The 23,659-nt window shown below is 35.3% G+C and overlaps 1 protein-coding gene across 1 annotated transcript in view; it reads right to left on the bottom strand.

The window, feature by feature from the left end:
- Positions 1-23,659, bottom strand: part of CEP170 (centrosomal protein 170) — a 76,112-nt gene that overhangs the window by 26,506 nt on the left and 25,947 nt on the right. The window contains exons 9-11 of the mRNA XM_080616498.1: positions 23,320-23,621; positions 10,088-10,237; positions 3,636-3,762 (exon numbers count right to left, since the gene is read on the bottom strand). Of these exons, the coding sequence (XP_080472624.1) occupies positions 3,636-3,762; positions 10,088-10,237; positions 23,320-23,621 (579 nt within the window). The remainder of the gene's footprint in view (positions 1-3,635; positions 3,763-10,087; positions 10,238-23,319; positions 23,622-23,659) is intronic.

The raw sequence follows: 23,659 nt of genomic DNA, 5'->3' as shown, positions 1-23,659 counted from the left end.
TAACATGAGCTGGACTTTCTCCAATTTAGCCCATTACTGACATCATTTCCTGTTTACAGGAAAGACTGGAAACACTCCTCCTATGAAAGAGTGGGAATTCTGTTTGTGAATTACATTAACTACCTCCAAACTATAAAGTTGCATGTAACTAGCTATATTATTTCATTTCATTCTTGCAATACATTTTGTGTTAAGAACTTGAGCAAAGTCATGTGCTAACATGGTTTAGAACAGGTATCTGCTGATAAAAGTGATTACATATATAAAAAAATATTTCTCTACTACTAGAAGTAGAACGTTTAGGGTGTCATACAAGAGACCAGTTAATTCTATACAATCCAAAGTGCTGATACAGAACATGTGTCTATGAAAGCAATGTTTAAACTCTTACAATGGAAATACTGCAATGAACTATTTCTGGTTTATCACAGAGATGTGAACAGGACACAAAAGGCCATCTTCTGAACGTGTACTTCAGAAAACTAGCATACTGCTGGAAAAGGGAAGGAGTCATTTGAGAAGCAGGGTAAGAGTGCAAAGAGAGAACAACACCCTGTCTTCCAGCTCTGCTACAAACAGACAGAATTTCTTCCCAAACATGGATAAGGTTGATTGTAATTGAACAATTGCCTGCTTGTGTGGCATCTTGGTCTACTTAGTACCCTGCTGACACTCTGTGGCTGTACACTGCAAAAGTGAACATTTGTGGCATTCTTACATAGGGACTATGGCATTTTTTTCCTGCTTCATTGTAATTTCAGTAAGTATGTTCCATAATATGGGCTAGGATTGCACTCATATGAAAACTTTCCTTTTTATAGATACAAGAATTTGAGCTACATAAGGTATGCTATCCCTCAAATCACTCTCTTTTAGCCAGGTGTGTACACTGGACCGTATATATGAATGTAAAATTTTTACACTCTTGCAGTAAATTAAAATAGGTACAATAAAAATCACTGGTATATCAGCGTACCATTACAATAGGGAGTGTAAAGCAAGTCTTCCTGAACAAATATAACACCAGATTTCAAAGCTACTGAATGAGTAAGATCCTCCTCCTTCCTCACTACTCGCCTGTTCCACAGCTCAAGGTCTTGTCTCAACAAAAGTCTACAGCCTCTCCCCATGAGACATTCTTTCAGCAGTACTGAAAAGCCCCACTCATGAAGAAAGAACTTACTACGGTTGAGAGAGCAAAGAGAATGTTTTTAACCCAAACAAGACACTGTAGATAGTAATATATAGAAAAATGTATAAAAAGTATCAAAAGAATGCAATACTACTGCTAAAGTGCTTTCATTGAATTCTTCGTGGATACGTATTTTTCTTTAGTCAGGAAAACACAGCCATCCCATGAACAGTTGCAAGGAGTAATTGATACTGAATAACCCCATTTTAGAAATGAAATTTTATTTTTCCGTCATGACTGTGCCCTCCTTGCCTGTTCAACAAACATAACAGTTACTCTCTCAGAAGCAAGCACATACAGAGATAATACAAATTGCTCTATAAATTGCTCTGACTTTCAGTGTTTGGATAGAAAATTATTCTTTTTGCAGTTTATTTGCCAGTTGTTGTAATATAATGTGTCATATGTACTAACACACAACTGTCAATTCACTTTACACCAGGAGAGATCTATAAACAACAGTTCTATATAACTTGTTGGGAATCTTTCTATCAAGGCTTGCACCAGCATTGGCTGTTCCAGGAATACAAACTGGAATACAGGGCTTCCCTCTTGCCATGGTTTAAGCCCAGTCAGTAACTCAGAACCATGCAGCTGCTCGCTCACTCCCCTCCCCCAGCTTCTTCCTCCCCCGACTTCCAGAGGGATGGGGAGGAGAATCAGAAGAATTTAACTCCCATGGGTTGAGATAAGAACAGTCCAGTAACTAAGGTATAACACAAATCACTGCTGCTGCCACCAATAATAATGATGATAAGGGAAATAACAAGTGGAGAGAATACAACTGCTCAACACCCACTGACTGATACCCAGCCCGATCTGAGCAGCGATCTATCCCTTCTGGGTAACTGCCCCCAGTTTGTATACTGGGCATGATGCACTGTGGCATGGAATACCTCTTTGGCTAGTTCGGATCAGGTGTCCTGTCTCTGCTTCCTCCCAGCTTCCTCTCCTCCCTGGCAGAGCATGAAACTCAGAAAGTCCTTAGTAAGGGTAAACATTGCTGAGCAACAACTAAAAACATCGGCGTTATCAGCACTGTTCCCAGGCTGAAAGGCAAAAGCACAGCACTGCACCAGCTGCTAAGAAGGAGAAAAATGCCTGCTATTCCTGAACCCAGGACACCTCTCTACAAGAATTATCTAAGCACTTAATTGAGTAACAACCACCATACTGTTTGTATACAGTTGTACATATTGTACAGTTACACATATTTGCTACTTTCTGAGCCCTTCAATCTTTCTTTTCTCTTTGCACAGTACCACACCTTTGATGAAGAATGCAAAATGACTCACATCTTTTTTTGCATAATCCGTCCTAGGATACTCATTTGAGAAGCAGGTGATATCTCTGGAATCTATTAGAAAACCTTCTAATTCCCAGACTGTTTTTCTCAGAAATTATAAAAAAATGGAGGTTCAATGAAAATCAGTATGACTGCTACCCATGAAGACTGACTTCTCTCAGACAGACCTACCAGATCCAATCTTTTACATATATTTAAGCATGTAACTTGTTTCTTGGTGAATTTCAGAGAGTCTTCAGTAAGAAAAGACACAGAGTTGACCCAAGAAGGTGGGTCCTCAGCACAAATGCCCAAAGAACTAAGGCAATTTTTTTCTCTGCAATAGGTCTGACTGCTGAGCATAGTGCTGGGACTAGATTTTCAGTCTAAGCAGGGAGAGAATCACATGGTTCCGCTCTGAGAGCAGTAAAGATTTGGGTTTATTAGTTAAAAATGCAGTCTTCTGAGAGACTAACTTACAGGTCAAAGATGAGGCTAGCTCTGAAATTGTAACAGACATAGATTCTTGAAAAATATAAAGAAAGACAGCAGCTGTAACAAAAAAGTACAGAACACACATTACTCTTCTCAATGTAACTTTTTGGGGAGAATGAAAAAAAAAGAAAAAACCCTAAAAAGCTGCTCAAAACTATAGGAGGAAAAAAAATTACCCACCAATTTCTGACAAAAGGATATTGTACATGTTCTGTCGATAGTAGTATATCTTCAGAAGCAGTGTACACACAAAATCATTTCTACTTCTAAACCATACTTTTTTTTCACCTGATCTTTTAAGCTTTTTTGATGCTGAAAATTTCAAATTTAACTGGAATAAGAGGAAATGCTGGAATTGTAGGAAAAAAAATATCTGTAGTAGATGACTAATAATTAGTTACTTCTTGATCTCTTAACAGCGTATAATTTTCAGAATAAGAAGCGTTCATTAACATGACGTCCCTTTGTAGTTACTAGTCCATTTTATATTGAAGAGGTATACTAACGCCACCACAATTCACAAGTATCAGCATCAAAAATAAAATAGGTACTCATAAAAAATAAAACAGGTACTAAGAGTAAGAAAGCTGTTTATGTAGGTACTCTTTTCTCCCTTTCATAGGTTTCTTCAGCAGAAATTATGACAAAACCAGCTTTTTATACCATTTTCTAGTGGAAGAGACACAGATGACTCCAATCTGATGTCATCTTGGTCATGACGTGTGTGATTAGCAGCCAAACTGGCCCACTGTGATACCCAACGTTTACTTCCAGGGGCAGTAGAACCTCCCTAAAGAAGAAGAAAAGAAAAAGAAAAATTACAACAGTTTGATAAAAAGCATGCCCTCTTTCCAGGTTTGTCCTGACTAGGTATGTCAGAAACTATTTCCCTGGAAGAAGTTGAAGAAGGAGTTTACCTTGGTATGTTTTAAAGTTACCAACTCTAGAATGGCAAACAAACAAAATCTACATAGCTGCACAATCGGCACTGAATAAAGAATACATCCTAGTGTAGCGAACTCTTAAACATCAGAACCTATAGGAAATATGTGACTTTTAAAACGGTTATTTCAGTCCTCAGCTCAGAAAAGCAGGAATGGGGTGTGAGAGTGAGTGTGTTAACTTTAAAAATGTGTTTAAGGAAGCCAAGAAAGTGACATTTTACCAGCTTAGAAGACCTCCATGTCCAGATGAACTATTGTATTTACTACATTAGAGAAAGACTACCTTAAGGACTAAAAGAGTAAGATAATTTATGATTGAAAAGAAAGTAAGATCAGATTATTTGTTTGGCCCTAACGAAAAAGAAAGGAAGCAACAGTTAGTTTTAATCCATCCTACCAGGTAACTGTGAAGTCAATGTAACCAGTATCAGATCATTTTTTGCAGCTGACCTAGAAAGGAAATTAACTTACTTCCTTTACAGTAAGTCTTTTGAACCCTTGAAAAGCTTTAAAATGTTAAAAAAGTAAACATAAAATTAAATCATCTTCTTGTGTTGTTATAGTATCTTAAGTAATTAAGAAACAAACAAAACAAAACAAAACAAACCCCCAAAAACCCTTATTTCCAAATCTAATGTAATATTACTGTTTCACCCAATATATTGTAGTCTCTCTTGCTCACATCTCCCCAAAAAGACAGCAGGCAACTGTTAATGCATATATATGTGCACCTGCACATGCACATTGGACTGTACACTGTCAAAGGCTATATAGAAATTTACATAGTCTAATTTATTGGACTCAAAAGACAAAGCACTGCAAATGACAGAACTACTTGACTACAGTTCTAAAGGAGTTACATAACCATAGGCAAGTCGAATGAGAAATCACAATTCAAGACCAATGAGATGGAAAGGACATGGAGAAACCACTAAGTTGCTTCATAAGGAGATTTGTAGGAGTTATTTCAAAGGTTAGGTGAAGCTCTGCTGCCTGTTCATGTCATGGCACTACTATTCAAAATGCTGATTTCTGCCCAATCCCTTAGCCACTCTGGGATTCTAGTCTTTGACCAGGAACCAACTCTAAATTTTCTAAGATTTATTTAGCAGCAACAGACTGATGAATGATGTCATCTGGTGTAACTTCCTTCAAATTAAAAGTGACTTAGACATTTGAGAAGACTTGAATTTATGATCTTGAATTTCTCCTGATTAAACGAATGACCATAATTAATGCACACAAGTGGAACATCACAAATCTCTTTCAGAATATTATGAATGTAGTAAGTCAGAGATGCACCAAATAATTTATTTGAATTATTATATAAATTTCCACATTGTGAATTCATTTCTTAGAATCAAAATGTTATCAAATTCAAGTCTAATAACAGCAAAGAGAGGCAACTGAACTGAACTGTTATTCATTGGCATTTCTGAACACATTACACGGAAAAGAGTGCTAGAAAAAAATATCACAAAACCCCCAAACGCAAATACGTGAAGCATAAATGCTTCAGATTGACAACTACTGCTGAAGCCTCATTTTTCCTTCATATCTCTAAACTTTCCCCTATTTCCTGTCTGTACTAGTGAACTGCCATCTTCAATAAACCTATTAAGAACAACCAAACCCAAACATGATAGACATCCCCATTACCTTTAGTACAGAAACACTGACTAGCTCCTTGTGTACTGCCTAGCCAATTCCAGAGCTAGAGATATGATATGTATTGGAAATCTGAATTCTACTTCACAATAGAGAAATATATTAAAACTTTGCAGATTAACTGAAGCAAAGCAACATAATAAATTACTTTTCTCTGAAAATAATCACACTAAAAAAAAAAGTTTTCTACTTAGCAGTGGATGTAAATGTGTATTCTGACAACTCTATATACTAAAGCACAAAATACAGAACTATGAAAAGCAGTTTCTTTTGATAGTAGTTTAAGCACAACTGAAAGGTGAAAGAGTTATAAAACACACATTAAAAAAGTCACATTCAGTTATCCTAATGTTCTTTCTATAATCCATATCCATTTACAGGAAAGCAAGCAATCCTCCAAATCTCTTGAATACCAAAAGGAATTTCCTAGTCTTCCAGAAACGCTGGGTTCATGTAAGAGATAGCAACATTTCAACTTCCATGTTAAATCTGCTTTCCCTTTTGCTTACTGCATATACAAACTAAATTAGACTAACAGATCTTCAGAAAACGGACCAATGGATTCCTGTGGATTTCTTGTTCCAGCCTGAAGATTTAGGACTTCAGGCTGTACATTGGAAAAAACTTCACAGCGCACACACAGGACACCTGGAAGCATCTCCATACTTGGCATTTCAAAGCAAAATAATAATTTTTCTTTTTTCAATAAATTTCAACAAGCTGAATAAAAAAAGAATGAGAAGTCCTTTCAGACGCATACTCCAGCCATTTCATGCTGTAAGAATCGTATCATGTCACCCTTTAATAAACTGAAGTGTTGTCTTGAAAGCAGTTCTTTTAGTCCCTCCTCACTCTACCTGCTTCAGGACCATATTATTCCAGGGGTGATGATCTTTTTTCAGATTTCCATGCTCACTTTCTTTTCAGCCACTGTCTCCACATTTGTTCCTGGAACAACGCTGACATCTATCTTAAACAACTAACTCCATCAACTGTATACATCTCAGCCACTACTTTGCTATACTAAATGAATTGTATCAATCCATTCTTGTAAGGTCAATCTCTGTGCTCTTAATAATCTGAGTCGCCCTCTTTGTACCTTCTCTAATCTTGTATTCATCCTTCTTAATCATGGCTGATAAATATTCTATGGCCACTATTTCAGAGGAAATTTCACCGACACTTTCCACCATGGCTACAACACTGCCCTTCTCTACTTGACAATACATTGTTCCAAGGGTCATATTAGCATTTTCATAGCCACATGATACTAGTGACACAGTCATCCTATGTTTCAGTATAGCATCTAAGTTCAACCAAAAGGTACGCATCAAACTTCAGATTAAATGGTTTGCTCTACAGAAGGGCAGGAAATTACTGTAATTAGGACAAACAAAAGGAAATACAGCCTCTGAATACACATGGCAGTTCTCCACTTCTAAGAAGCAGTGTATCAAATATTTACACAAATGAAATTATTCAGTATTCAGAATGTCAGCAGTATTATTTCTTTTCTCTTCAGTGGGAAAGACATGAAATGAGCATTCAAAACAGGAAAGGAACACGGCAGTTAATGGCACTGGTGACGCTGCAGATGCAGAACCAGGTTTCAAAATGTGCAGCAGCCTTTTCAAAAAATTTAAAAAACTCCAACACAAACCAAACAAAAACCAGGTATGTCCTTAGAAGCACATCAAAGACAATGTTGCTAAAGCAGGTACAGTTTTTAAGAACTGTGGTTAGCACAGACAATTGACCACTGAAAATTAAATGGAAGCTGGATGGATAAATCAGAGCCCAAATGTCTACAGTGTGTTTATTAATCAAGTTCACATAGTAAGAATAAATAACAACAAGAACAACAACAATATTCTCTTTGTTATCTATCTTATTTAATTTTTGTTCTTAAATCACACTTACCTCGGTTGGCAAGTGGCAGCTTATAATATAGAAAATAAAAACATTTAAATATTTTAAAGAGATAGATTTAATATTTTTACTGCCTATCTGTAATCACTGGAAAGGCAAGAACCAGTGCATGCAGGCTCAATCCAACTGCGTCAGACATGCACTCTGCATTTCATTTAGTCTCATGACATACACTAACGTACCAAAGCTTGTCATATCAAAGGAAAAGGTGAGAATTTCCTTTTAAGAAAAGCAGTCTTTAAGGTTCTTTCCAAACATGTTATTCATGACACTTCACAAACCCTGTAAAGTTAAGATATTTAAGTTCAGAATAATCTTTCAACCCCAAAATTGTTTTTATAGGATCTTCATTATTTCCAAAGCCATCTTTTCCATTTTCCTCAATTGAAATATCTTAATTTTTTATTCCCTGCTTCTTCTGTCAATCATACTCTACATTTGCCTCATTCTGCTGAATCATCTACAGGTACAACTGTGATGGCAGGCTGGAAGATGGTCTACCCAGAATCTGAGTGGATGCAAGGCTGGAACACTGAGCTACCCTGAAGCCACCACTATTTAGCCAAGATATTCAACAAGGTTTATTAGCTTATGATCTGCAGCCTAGTAATGCAGTAAGTCTTCCAAAAGCCACAAGCAGAAAAGTTTGTACATAATGAGAACATGATACCCACATAATTTACAAACCAAACACGCTTGCCTCTCTCCCTTTCATAATGATAAAACAAACTGACTGTAAGTTTTAGTAATTACTTGAAATATTACAATATTCTCTCAAGAGTTTTCTCATGATTGTTTTCCCATTATGATACTACAAAACACACCTTTATTTTTCTGATTTTTTCTGAATTAGCTTCTCTTCTACATATGTATCAACTAACTTCTATTTTTAACTTTCTCTGGTAAGCTTTTTTCCATTTTCATCTGTCCTCAACTGTTCTTACACTAATGCTTTCTATATATGCATTGTTTCTGTCAGTTCTGATCCTTTATCAACTGATCAATTTTAATTTTTTCCTGTCATTTCTTGTAGTTATCTTGTAAATTAAGACTACACCAAATAACCCATTCCCTTCCTAATGTATGTAGACTTTTGTATTCAGCAAAGCATCCACAGCAATAAAAAGGCATAATTCTTGTAATTTCAACATAAATCAAAGCAAGTTTTAGTATGCTGTTTCCAGAAGGATTCTTACACCTGCCCTATGACTGCAGAAGTCTCAATCTTCTAAAATTAAACCCCATTATTTGCAAATTATGACACCTGGAAAGCTGGATTATGTTTCTAAAATAAATCATATATTCTTTTTTTGCTTGTGAAATTATAGAAATAGGAAAATATCAATACTTTTAATACCCTTGAAAACTGATACAGCACAAAAAAGCTGAATCTTGCAAAAGCCATGAAAAAACGAGAGAGAGATTGTAGTTATAGATTCATGCAAAGAAGCAAGGTGAAAGCCAAAGTTTGTCAAATTCTTCCACGTAATATGAACATGCTGTACGGCAATAATTTACTCCAAGCAGAAAGCTTAGAGAAACTATTCAAAGATACTAATCTAGATGCAGTAACATAGTGTATTAAGACTGCACAGCAGCTAAAGTACAACCATGATAAAGCAGACCTCCTCTAGGAGGAACAGATTCCTAGATACTAACCCCAATGTATTCACATAGGAGGCACACAAAGTTATACTTAAAGCTTTTGATATATTCCAGAAAATTTGCTTATTTATGAAGTTCGCTAATTTACAGGATCATACTTCAGTAACAGTTTGCCATGGCAAGTAGCAGTAAGACTCATGTGCTTCGTTACTTTTACAGATTAATTCTGCTCCAGTGTGAGCCTGTTCTGTTCCCAACACATTTCAAGTTATAGTTTATCCGTGACAACGACATCAGAATGTCACCCAAGATTTCAATATGAAATACAATTAACATCTAGCTTGCGTGCGTATTCCGAGTCATATATAAAGAACAGGCATTTTCCTTTTCCTGATCTTTCACCAACTGATTAAATTATACTGCTTCTGAGGCAAGTGGCTCCTCATGAGTGGCATCTGACTTGAGAACTCAAACTGTGAATGTAAAAACCTGGAGCTCTCTGGCTTTGCAAAAAAAATCTGAAATGTATTATCCACTATTTTTTTCTTAGCTAACTTTGTATCACGCATTAAATTCAGACACCTTATTTCTGAATTTTAATATAGTTACTTGCTTTGGGCTATAAAACATAATCAGCTTTTCCTCAGTTCTGCTGCATAACTTACAAGAAGCCTACGTTATACAAATGTATGTTGCAATATAATGTTGTAAGGAAGCTCCTGCTACATTTCCAATACACTGGTGTTAGTGCACATAGAAAGGTAGCAAAGTTGAAAACCTCCACAATGTAACATTTCTGACAGAGAAGTTCTGATAATGCAATAAAGGCCTAAAAAAAGTAAAATACTTATACATCTGAGCTAATGTTTTCTAGGCATGGGTCTGTTTGTTGTTTAACACTTACTGGTCAGTTATTAGTGCTCTCTCTTATTGGAAGAAAAAAGAAGACCTTCAAAAATTAAATTCTACCTCTGTGTCAAGAAATCCAGTTGTACTCAGTGGTCTTTTTTCTTCCAGCACTACTGTAGCAGAATTTATAGCCCAATCTTTTACTAAATCTTTCTGGTTCTCGTTGATAACAGGCCTATTATAATCCTGGCTGTCATCCACTCCAAATACCTGAAAATGAAACAAATCATTACATACATTAACCCAATACCATCCTGATACAATGTTCAATGTTAATGGATGGATGGTGGCATGCTGGATAGTGAGTTTAAATAGGTTTTGCTGTATTATGCTTATTTGTCATCTTGGTGAAATCTACAAATTAAATAGGAAAAATATATACAGCAATTAGAAAAAGACCATGTCAACATTGTGAAAAGTGAAGGAACTGCTAGTTGGAATGGTCAGATGTGTAAAAATGACACTTTGATGAAAGAAACAAAAGCTAAAGTCAAAATCTTTACAAAACCCATTTGACATTCCATTTCCCAATTAAGGAAAAAGACCAAGAACTGTAACCACCGAATTTTTACATTTTTGCTATTCCCTAATGAAAACAAGAAACACAAATGCTTATACATGTTATTAATATGCTTATTGAATTGTTTCTCTAACACAAAATTTCAGTTTTTAATTTGTTAGGGACTTCATAGATGTTAGAAGTCCACCATCTCACAAGCCATGTAGACTCATCTCATTCAAGATGTGACCTGCCATAGTTGCTCTACTACACTGTTGGCTACTGAAGTTTGCAGTAATCCCTTCTGCTTGTGATAGAATAATTTTTCCATGACATGTAGAAAATATTTCTTAGAGAAAAATACTGGAAAAATGTTATTACCAAGGCAATTTAGTAATAAGTACTTAAGCAGGAAAGCCATTATATTGTCTGTCAAATTTCTTATGAATCACAGATACTAAGAAATATGAATTCCCTTCAGAATCAACACATACTTCAAAAATATTTTAGAGAATATTTTGTATGTTGGAAACATAATTTATAAAATCTATCAATTTCTGCCTAGGCATTAAGTTCACTACTTTACTACTAAGGACTTGGGCATTAAAAAAAATTACAGAATAAAAATGGAAACACACACACAGATTAAAATTAGCTGCTAACATCAAAAATTGTTTTGTTGTAGAGAAAGACAAAGAAAATGAAATAAGGAAATTACTTTCATGGAGGTTATTCTCCTGTAAACAATACTGCTAGTGCAAAGGACAAAAAGACATACCGAATTATTTTCTCCCCCAAACATTCTGTAATTCAGTTTTGCACAGCAAAGCCAGAGGTTTATTAAAAATCTGAACAAGTTTAGTGCATTTTAAACGGATTCACCACTAGATGGCCACAAACCATAATGGTTTTTAGTGTCTGAGAAGTACAAGGAAAAAAAAATACATTAAAAATTAGGCCCCCTGTCATTTAACCCCTCCTTATGCTCTTCTAAATATCCAGTAAGATGTTACTATAGCATTTATACATTTGTAACTGAGGAAGCTTTTTCAAATGCTTTCTGCATTTCTAAAATTCAGGCAATGCTCTCAAATTTTCAACCTATACATGAATCACGTCTAGAGACAATTAGCACCAGTTCCCTAAATTATTTCATAAATATTTATTTTCTTTAAAAAACAAAAAAGTATCATATAAGTTAAGTTTTCTCAATTATATACTCTTGATTTGCACAGTTGTGGCAATTTTTGAAGCTACAAACCAGTTATTGTTCACTACCTCCTTTCTTTGAATATACTACTATTCTGCAGCCAGTTTTTTCCCACTTAATATAGTTCCATTGATTACAGTTTTACATGTTCCTTTAAATGAAAGGAAAATCTGATTTTATCACATAAGCACCTGAATAAAAATATGAATTCAACACTTCCATCTAATCAGGACTGCAGGAGTAAATTGCTGCCTGTAAATTGCTTCATATTATTACCTGGTGGCACATCCACTTACCACGTCAAATTCCTCAACTTGTATCACAAACAACAGCACACATGGCTTCTTTCAGTCTTACCTTTTCTAGTACTGAAATCCTATTCAAGCAAATTTTATTATTTTTGTTCTATTACTGAAATTACTGCAAACCCAAATTTAATATTGTGTATTTTTACTGTGAAAGGTAATATGGGTAGCAGCAAGACCGAAGTAACAGATTTACCTCCTGATACTACTCCTAATGTTCCCTCTGTATATATAGTGGGGATATTAAAGGCCAGAACAGATAAGCAAAACATCTGGTGACACTATTATTAAAAAGGGAAAGCATCTTCTTCAGTAAATGTAAATTTTTGGAGTACACATTCATTCCACATCTAGGAGCACCTGCCCTCTGTTCCATGGCTGCACAACTGTAAAGCACCTTTTCTTAGCAAGAAAGAAATGATTCACACAAGTGTGATCTAGTCCAAAAGACTAAGTTTCAAAACTGTGATATATATATATATATATATATATATAAAAAAAACCCCTTGGAAAAAATGCCATTAATGCATAAGTAAGACTTTAAATATAAAAACCTATGCAAAAACCAAAACAACTTATGTTTAGTGTTTGACAACATCACTTACACACCTGTCACGCATCTGCAGAAAATAAATACCATCAGAATTTCAGGATCACTATTCCACTTAGTACACTGTTCACTAAATAATGAGAGTATAGTCTCAACAAAAACAGCCATGGTGTAACCTTAAGTTTTGTGCTGGAAACCATTCCTCTACCATTTAGGAAAATGCAATTTGTACTTTACAGGTTGTTCTGGTAAAGTATGTGTGTAAACAATGAGCTGTTGTGATTAAAGAAATTAAAGAAAATGGATAGAAACCTCTATCTTCCCACAAATACTGAAAAGCATTCTTCAAGGTTTCCAAGTGTTCAGTCAATTCTGTTCTTTAAATATCTTCACGATTTCAAAGTCATTTAGTGAAATCTAGGAGATAACTTAACCAAACCAAAAAAAATCCTGAGGAAATGCTGATGACACCCATCACTGCATCTTTTATATATATATATATATTTATACAAAAAGACTGAAGTTTCTTTCTGTAAAGCTTGTATTTTTTCAGAAGCAGCAGCTACAGCTTTAAACAGAAGCAACTATCACATATATTTTGATTAACTGTATTTTAGGGAAGAAAAAGACAAAGCCAGATTCCACAGTACAGGTTTGGACACAGCAAGCTGTTTGAAACATGAGAAGAATGCCTTTTTCTGTTTTATTTTTGATAAAAGAGGTAAAAGGGTTCTATGTATTCATTTAGGACTTCAAGAACGTTCCTAATGACCTCAAATCACACATATCCAGCCCACAGCTATCAGTGAAAAAAATTAAGTGAAATAAAACTTTTTCACTTTGTATCCCTGTAAACAATAAGGACTTGCACAAAATCATGGATTTTTAGAGAGTTTGAGGTTTGAGGAGTAATACATTTATTTTTTAACTTAGGTAGCAGTATGTACTGTGAAGAAAACAATTCCTAGAGTTTTAATTTTTTTAAGCAGGTATTAATGCTCTTTCATTACACAGAAATAATTTAAAAACCAAACTACCAGAGAAAGGTATTTCCAAGCTAACAGCTTTCTACAAGCAAACATTCTGGAAAGTTAAGTTTTCTACCGTACTCTGTCTAGTTATATGAGATTGTATTTTAGCAGAAAGACTAGATTTTTTCATCCTGAATGCTTCAATTTTGCTACAACATAAAAAAAAACCCAAACCAAACCAAAAAAAATAAGCCAAACCCCCCAAAAAACCACACACACACAAAAATACCTACCAAAAAAAAACCAAAAACAAAACCAAAAAATCCTCCCAAAACCACCCCAGTATAATAATTTTCCCAGAATCCCTGAAATCTGACTGACAGAGAAAAATCTAGGCACTGAACCAATCTGCACCATTACAGGGGTTCCTGCAAGGTCTCTGCCACATGGCTGTAACGGTGCAACTGTCAGAAACATTGTATAAACTGTGGTGGTGGTGTTTAAAAATAACTACTTTATTGTTATGAAGCATGAAACAATTTCCATTGCAAATCAGAACATTTTGAATAGCAAGGGAACAACAACATTGCTGTAGAAAGAACAAGCCTCACTTATGAAATGTAGTTAACATAATTTTGTCTAACCTGCAATCCAGCTGACCTCTTAAACAAACGGACTAATAGGTCACACTGCATTCAGTTTTGATCCTCCCTGGTACACGAGAGACATTGTCTAACTGGAGGGATCTCAGCAGGGCTCACCAAGATGGTCACGGCCGGACCACTTGCCCTGTGCGGAAATGCTGGGGAAGCTGTACTTGATCAGTTTGGAGAAGGGAAGACTTTGGGAGTGACTAACAGCAGCCCCCCAGTACCTATGGGGACCATATCAAGATGACGGCCAGACTCATCACAGTGGAGCATGGCAGGAGGACAAGGGATAACTCATGTAAGTTGAAACAAGAGAGGTTCAGACAGGACATAAAGTAAAGCTTTTTCACTCTGAGGGCAGCCAAGCAAGTCTCTGTCCTTGTAGGGCATGAAGACCCAAATGCATAAAGTCCTGGGCAATCTGTCTGACCCCAAAGCTGGTCCAGCTTTCAGCACGGGGTTGGACTACAGATGTCCTAAGGTTCTTTGCAGGTTACGTGATCCTACGATCCTTAATAACAGTGGTCCTAGATAATAACTTAGCATCTCAGGTTATCCTTCTGGCTCAAAGAGTCAGTCTTGAGAAAGCTCAAAAAGAAATCCCTTAATTTCTCTATTGCAGAACTGCTAACACTATGGCTGACACACAATAAAGTCTCCTAAATCGGCAGGGGACAACAGAGTTCCTGACACATACATTTCAATTTCAGAGCAATGAACAGTAAGCTCTCCAAAGACTCCCCAGTGATACTCCATTTACATTCTGTGGTCTAACCAGTAAAAGAAAGGGACAAAACACCAGGCTAAAAATTCGGCAAGTCCCAAAGCATCATGCTGTTACTTGCTGGAATGCAAACTCAGCCTGACAAATAGAGAGGTGAAGTATGAAATAACTGATGGCAAAAGAATTGCACCTCGATATAGATAATAATAATCACTTTATCTCAGCACCAGTTTTCTTAATATTTTAAGTGAAAATATAACTTTAAATAAACCAGTAATTTTAAAAATTTTTATCCAATAACAAACAAGAGTTAACAAAATCTATGTAACACAAGATGCAAGCAGTGCAAGAAGCCTTAGCGTATTTTGGGGACATGAGCTACACGACCAAGTCTGAGCACGTGCCCTGCCCTCTTTTGCAGTGGCTAATTTTGTAGAAAGCAGAGTAATATGTTTTGGCAGCCTATACGCATCTCCCTGTGAAAACAGCTCGTGGCTCACAGCAGACCTACCTGTCACCATAGCTGAAACACAGCTTTAACATAAGCTAGCTTTCATGATCAGGAATTGGTCTTCCTCACTCTCCCTTCTTCTCCTCGTCCCCTGCCCCCCAAACAGGTGAATTTTTGTACCACAGATGAACTATACTAGAGGTCAATATGATAACTTCAGGATTAACTATTAAAAACAATGATTCTTTACAACCACAGAAGCTGTTTTTCTTCATTGATATGTATGAGACACTCTAGAAATTAAACAAAAACTGGTCAGAACCATTTTTCCTGAATCAAAAGGATTAGCTACTTACTACACAAAGAATTAGAAGTATTTCTAAGAGGACTAACACAAACTAGGTGCATAAATCTTATTCAAAATACAAATCTGAAGAACCCCATCTAGTTCTAAATTTTTGAGTTTCTCAAGTTTCCCCAATAGTCTTACCACTGTAGTCTTAATATAGAAGATATGCAGTAATTACTAATATTAGTAAGATTAACAGAAAAGCAACAAATAAAGATTCTAGTTGCAATTCAGAGACCTGTAACTAGGCACATATCTGTTAATGATAGTTATTTGTATTTGCATAATTCTCCTTCAATTCTTTCAGATCCTACCAACAGTTACAGCCACAATCTAGAGAGGTATCTGAAAAAGATGATGATTTAAATGCTCTTAGTTTCAGTGGAGGCAATCTGCATACAAGAAGCAGAACAAAAGCCAAAAAGCGTGCAAAAGGGAATTCAAAGATGAACAGTTAACAAAAAGCAAACTAAATCAAAGCAGAGCACAGGTAAGGGGCAAGGAGCCATACTGGACAGTGAATTAAAGACAGGATCACGTAAATAAAGCAAGGACCAAGTGATTAAATTGGAAATAAGATATTTGCCACTGTAAAGTGATGGGAACATAAATTATAATAACAATTATGTTTCATAACTTCTTAGAGGAAAGGAAGATGATGAGTGTATTTGATTGTCAGGGAAGTCAAACAAAAGTATATTTCAGAAGCTGAGCTGTGAACTGATAGTCAGTCTTGGAAACACAAGCTGGATTTGGACACAGTTTGGATGTACTAAGCAAGAAGAAGAAAGTGTAAATAAGCCACACTCAGAGGATGCTTGATTGACAGGAAGAGAAGACTCCAGAGAGCAGGAAAATGGAAGAGGCGTCAGATCCATATTGCAGATCATCTTGGCAATGCTGTGCTTAGTGTTCAGACTGAGCTCCTCGTAATTCTTCCAAAGAGGGTAGTCCAGACATCCATAATATACAGTAAATGGGTTGTTAGAAGTCAATTACTGATCAGATAGAAAAGACAAAAGGCAAACAATTTCTTCCCATCTTTGAGAAAGCGCAATGAGCCAGAGCACAGTGCCGAAGCTCTTTTTGTGTTTAGCTACTGCAAGAACTGTGTTTAACAAACTTGCTTCTGAGAAATCTGAGTTTAATAGTTTTTGCTTGTTCTTGGCAGTTATCCTAGCCATCCCAGGCGAACAGACTGTGTTCTGTGCAGGGCATATCTCATGAATAGCCATGGATTTTCACAGAAGCTGTTTATGTCATTTTAACTATATATTGAAGATACAGAATCAGATGTAAGATGCTCTGGTCTAAAAAAAGCTACATAAGTAAATGAAAACGATCAACATGCCAAGCCTAATAACTTCCTCTTACCAGGCGCCAGTTACATATTTACATGCATACATATTTTGTACCTGTTTGCTACAGTGAAGAATCAATTCTCTTTAGAATTCCAAATTCAGAAGGAAAAAATAAGTTTGAAGACTGTAAGACTCCTTCCCTTGGAAGAAAAAGAAAAATACAAACATCCTCTGAACTCTTGATTAAATTTATGTGCTCAGAAGACCTAGTAGGCTTCAACTGTTCTACTCTATTGTATTCATACAATATGGTCATTCTGTGACCAAAACACTCCATGGGGCTAAAAGGCATCTTCCTATAAGAAACTGCTGAAGCAATGGTAAGACAATTAAACCTAGAGGGTGTGAAAAGACAGAAGACCTGAAAGTAATTTCCTGAAAACAGACATCTGTCTTTTTTCCTTAAACAGTCACAGAAACATGCTGAGATCTCCCACCCCCCCTCCTAACTCAGCCCCTACCTACTGATTCTTTTCAGGTGGTTTGTCATTTCCAATCTTACAAAAATATGCTAAGAAGAGTTCCATAACAAAGCTAATTCCATAACAAGAGGAAGTAGAATAACATGCATATTAAGCATTGTAATGAAAAACATATCCCCTCCTTTCTCCACTTGCACTGTAAATACTAGGTTTTGGACCAAAACAGTTTAGTAAAAGAGTTCAGGATATACATTTTCTAATACACCTTGCAGCGCTTAAAAAGATATTTTAATTTGGTATATGGCTTCACGCTTTAAAATCTGTGCACTGCTCACTATTTGCAAATTATATCTCACAGAATTAGACATATTGGAATGTCACAATGCAATAACATACCTACTGATGATTTTGTCACTCTTACTTTCAAAATATTTAGCATAACATTAATGGTAAACTTGACAGTACCCAATTCTTCACTGAGCATTTATTTAATGCTTAAAACAATATTTCATGCTACCTGCAGGATTACTGATAAAACTTTAATTTTTTCAACAGAGAAGACAAGATCTGGTAAACAAGTTTATGAATGCTTCAAGTAACAACAGCAAATCATTCAGAAGTACACAGTTCTTGAAGAACACATTAGCCACTAATATAATATGGTATGAACAGACATACCCTGGCAGAAGAAGAGTAAGGAGATTCCATTTCATTATAAATGTCTTTTGGAATAGATTCCTATTTGTACACATACTCAAAAAAAACCCAGCCAAACCCAAACCTGAAATTAAACTGAAATAGAACTATCACCATAAGCAGAAAAATGTAGAAAATGAAAAATCTGCTGTCTGTAAGAACACCAACATAGCTTTCCTTCCAAAATTATTAGTTATTCCATACCTTTAAAGAGGAAAACGCACTCAAGATTATGCCAGAATAATATTTATAGACAGAATATAATATAAACAGAATACTTATACCCTTCGCATAGTATATAATGTGCATTAAAAACAAGGTCATTACTATTATGGTCTATCTACGGCAACAAAGACTTTAAAACAAGCATTAAATGGTCACAATAATTCTTTTTGAAGACGGCTGAGAGCTAGATTGAGGTTTGATTTTGGTACTTCTTTTTCAAGTTTTACTTCTGGTTAGGAATCAGTATGTTGAATTTGAGATCTAAAATTATTCCGCTGATGAAAAAAAGTTATTTATCAGGAAAGTTAAACGAATATAACATAATTGAAGAAAATAATTTTGGAACCAAAGAAATACCTAAGCCAAATGTTTCCATATGCGTATGAGCTGCCGTTACATTCTAGATTCCCTGGTTAGCTATGTTGATGAGAATTGAAGTATACATACAGCTTCTATTCTGTTCCTTCCTTTCCCACACAAGCATGGAACCGTTTAACTCTGCTATACTAATTTCTACAAGGTATTTCCATTCAGAAATACCCTGAATTGAAAATGGCTGAAGACCAATGAAAAAACCTACATAAAACAAACAATAAAGGGACCCCCTTTTTTTATTAAAAAAATAGCTTTTTTGTATCAACAAAAAGGAAGACAAACTGGAAAAGCATCATTTTGAATTCTTCCACTCACTGACAGACTTACCTTTTCTGTGGCCTAGGAAGACTTTTTTTACCTGATACGACTGCTGAGAAGAACTTCCTTTCAATAGAACAAATTTTATTTATTTAAAAAAAATCTAAACCAGAAAATTTACAACTTTGTGTAAACTAAAGAGCAATTTCTAAGTGTTAACAGAAGAAAGCACTGAACCTGTCCAAAAGGCAGGATGTGAAGAAAAAAAACCCAGTATGACTGCACCCCATTCAACTGTGTATTTTATGCATTAAAAGTAACACTGAAAACTTACTCTAAATCAAATCAAGATCCCGAATTTGGCTTATTTTGTATTTAGCCGTTAGCTGCAACAATCAGAGTACTATTGTGCTAGAATGAGTTGTGGCTTTCTGAAGCTATGTGAGTAAAGAATACTGGATGGCTGGTATGTTCAAGGTAGTCTTTGCAGTATGTAAGAGCAGCTTTTGTTCTTTACACATTGATAAAATTACTCTCAGTGGTAATTTTGAAAAGAGCTCAACAAGCACAGAGAAGCTATTATTCAAGTATAACTCTCTTTCACATTATTAACGTATTTGTTTTCAAAACCTGTTTGCCTACTAACCAATTCATACCTCTTTATGAAGTGACGTTTGTACACCTGAACAGAAAATCACTGGCTAATGAAAGAACTTTGAGGAGGCAAGGTTTATTGACATTTTTCAAGTGCTCTCTATTTAAACAGAACATGAAGACACAAAGAACACGAGTTTGTGAGGAACAGCGAATGCAAGTAAACTAGTGACAGAAGAGGGAAATGTATAACACATTTCCAAACCAGTAATACTGACAGTATTCACTCAGTCTCAATATATCAAAAAAAAACAGGATTTGAAAGAAACAGTAATGTCAAGTTACTAAAAAATAAAATGCATGTTTCAGAGAAAACGTCTATAATACAGGATGAAGTCTGTGTGCATAGGCTTGTGTTACTTGTGGAACCTACAAAGCTGGATCTATGTAGGTAACCTGTTCTCACCAGTTAATTGACTAAGGAGAGAAGTGAGCTAGTATGGGTAACAGCTGAAGACTGCAACTGTTCCCAAATTACAACCATTATCTCTACAATGGGAACTCTTGAGAAATCTTTAAATTCAGAAGGATCAGGAAATGAAATTTGCCCAAGCAAAAACAAAAAAACATTCTCTTTTCAAAACCCAGGCTTTACAATGGTCAAGGAAAATATAATGTGTGTTTGTTAGTCTACTCCTTTTCTGCTGCAGAGGCAATACTTTTTTTCTTAAGACACAGAAAGAGTAGCAGAGGAAGAAATCAATCCTTAGCAATTTAAATGAAATCAGGATGTTGAATAAGCAGGAGAGCATGCTTTCTGGATTTTTAAAATCTTTTCACATAAGTATCTATTTTCCTTGAATCTAGGATCTTTAATAAAAGGCTACATTACGCAATAAAGGTACTTTTGAAGGGAATAATATAACTCAACATTAACTTCTTTCCTTCCTTTTTTAAAATTCTGTAGATAGGTGGCTTTTTCTTTTTTTTTTTTTTGAGAATTTTAGTTTTTTTCTTTCCCTGCCTGTCTCTCTCGGATTCTTACCTCAAAGAAGCAATATTAATCACACCTTGATTTTTGACAAGTTAATGCCACTCTTGCATTATTGGTTTGTTCTGATATTCCTTCCTAGAGAAAAGAGTAGACTCTGCCTACAAGAATAAGGCTAATGCTGAAGCTTCCCAAGTGAATGAGTCAAACTGAAAGCAATCTTCAGATATTGTGGTCATTTTCACCCTTTCCTCCAGTAAAACAGAAAATAACCTCAAGCCCAGAAGTATTTTATTCCACAGAAAATTCTTCAGGTAAACCACTCATGGATCTTAGCACCACTCTAGTGTAAACTGTTACTGACAAGTCTGCATTATTTGTGCAAATGCTTTAGAAAGTTATTCTTGGCACGTGTAGGGCATTTTCACCCCAATCCTAACAAACGCAACACTTGAATTTCAATTAATCTTGCGACCCAATAAATTGCCTTAAATGAGACTCAACTGAGCAGGCATCGTAACTGCTCAGAAAAAGGAGTGACTTGATAAAAAAAAAAGAGATACTGGAATTATTGATATAATATATACCAATAATTCTCTGAAATCCTCAATAAAGGGTACAGCAGTCACCAGGCTAACTAAAGTCCTTGTCTTAATTCCTCACTTATCTACCTTTAGCAAAGTAACAGAATCCACAGCATTAGAAATTTAAAACAGGATTGAAGCAAAACTGAACTTAGCTGGAGGAAGAAATTTTGGCTTCCGCTTGGTTTTGATTTTCTTCACTTTCTGTTTTCCTGCACTTCATAAAAATGTCATACTTCTTTCATACTACCAAATCAAATATGAATTGCGCAGCAAGACTCTTTGAACTGGGTGTAAAAATACACTGTTCATTAACACTTCTGTACAGATACTAGGTGAAAAGATATAGAAGATCTCAAATAAAAACCATCTCTGCTTTACTTCCTAGTAAATATTTAATTTCTAATGGTGACACTTTTTAGGTTAGCAGTAACGGCTATTTATGATATAATACAACACTAAGAATATTAACCAATACTTTACTACCATTCCTAATGTTTACATTCACCTCCTGTTCCTGAATCTCTCCTGTAACAGGTCACACTTGTTGCAAACAAAAACCAGAGTGTGGATGTCCTGACCAGACATTAAAGACTTCAAATAATTTGAAATCTTACTAAACATTAGACGGTATTAACATTCTTATAAAGTATATAAATTGTTTATTTCCAAATGTTATTATTTTTTCTGGTTTCCAAATAAATCCTGCTGCACATACTTAGCAAAAACAGGACTTACACATTTTCTGATGCAATTTAATTGAAAATTTATAATTTAAGAACTAAATGTGAATATTTGTAGTCACTAAGTCGAAGCAATTATGTTCTTTGATATTCACTTGCTTCATCTGGAATACTTAATAATAGTTCTAAGAAGCTCTTTGAATATTGACTCAAAGAAGTCAAAAGTCTCCTTTACATAACCCGTAAGAGGTGAAACCACGGTGTTCATAATTTTATTGAAGACAATTCTCTTTATTTAATCCCCCTCCTCCACAAATGCTCCACAAACACCTTTTATAAAATAAAACACTCTGCAGTAAAATTTCCCATTGCCTATTATGTCAGCATTTTTCTATGAACTCAATTCAGTGAAGCTAGTTTGTCTTTCAAAAAATATTTTCAACATTTATCCAGAATTCATTCTAAATGTATTAATGTATTTGTTGAGCTCTGAAAAAGTTTTAAACATACAAAATTAATCCTTAGATAATTTCATAACAATTAAGTGATTAATTTCCTGTAAAACTGGCTAGAAGAAATGCCTAGAAGTGAATGCCAGGATTCTAAACCTGTTTAGGAAAAAACAACAAAGGAAGAAAAGAAATCCTTTTCAAGAGTCAGCTAAGCCAAATAATTAAATGTAGCTTCTCTTACCCATATCTTCCTGTTGAATCCAGAGTTATTTGCAGTGATTTAACTGCAACTATGACTTATATTATTATTTATATTGTTATCTGTATTGTTACCAAGAAGCAAAAGTTACGTGGTCACCGTAAGATTGCTAAGCCTAATGAAGTATATAACCATAGTCAAACTAGGAAAATGACTTACTATCAAACATTTCTGGAAAATGAAAGTATTCTTATACTTACCATTTATAATGATGCTGAAATTGAAGTTACTGTTATACTTTTATACTTTTTTTAAAAGGTATAGAAAACATTTGCAATCTATTTCTAGATACTAATTTGGATGGAATCAGTTTATATACTGAAAACTACAGAGACCACAGGAGTTTAAGAGCAGGTGAGTATTCCACAGGGACATAAAAAATTCAACTCTAACAACTCTTATAAAAATCCCAGTTATTTGAATTCTGTTGTCTAGTATTCTTACAGTACTTAAATATTTTGAAAACACATTAAAACTACCAAACTAAAAGAATAGCAGTTTCAAACAGGAATATTTTTCAGCCAAACGCCTACTGCTGCTTTTATGACATTCCATTTTTCATCACTGCAGACTGGCTTAAAAGCTTGTGTTCTTGTAGCAGCTTCCAGTAGAACTGAAGCGGTAGACTGTTGCCCACACATCATATACCACTTTAACATCAGTATACATTTTAGGTTTCTCACCTTGTCAATCATTTTACGGGCTTCCATTTCTTCAGAATTGGGATTTTCCAACTCAATAGTGTAAGTACCTTTGTCACTCTGGTCATCCTCATTGTCTTTTTCAGCAGAAATATGTTGGCTTTTCAACTTTTTGTCTATCTCCTGGTTCTGACTAGGCCTATGCCCAAGACTTCCTGAACTCCTTAACAATGCAGCTTGTAGGACAGGTAATGAGGGTTCTTCTGATTTTTGTTTTAGAAGTTTTGCATGAACACCATGTACTGCTCTATGATGCGATGAGCTAGCTTGCACAGATGAAGGGACTGGTTTCTCTCCTGATGTAGGTTTCACTCTTTCAGCT

The sequence above is a fragment of the Psittacula echo genome, assembly GCF_963264785.1.
Source record: "Psittacula echo genome assembly, chromosome: 4".
Taxonomy (NCBI): Eukaryota; Metazoa; Chordata; class Aves; order Psittaciformes; family Psittacidae; genus Psittacula; species Psittacula echo.
Note: the sequence above shows the minus strand (reverse complement) of the source record. Positions and strands in the feature narration are given on the sequence as shown.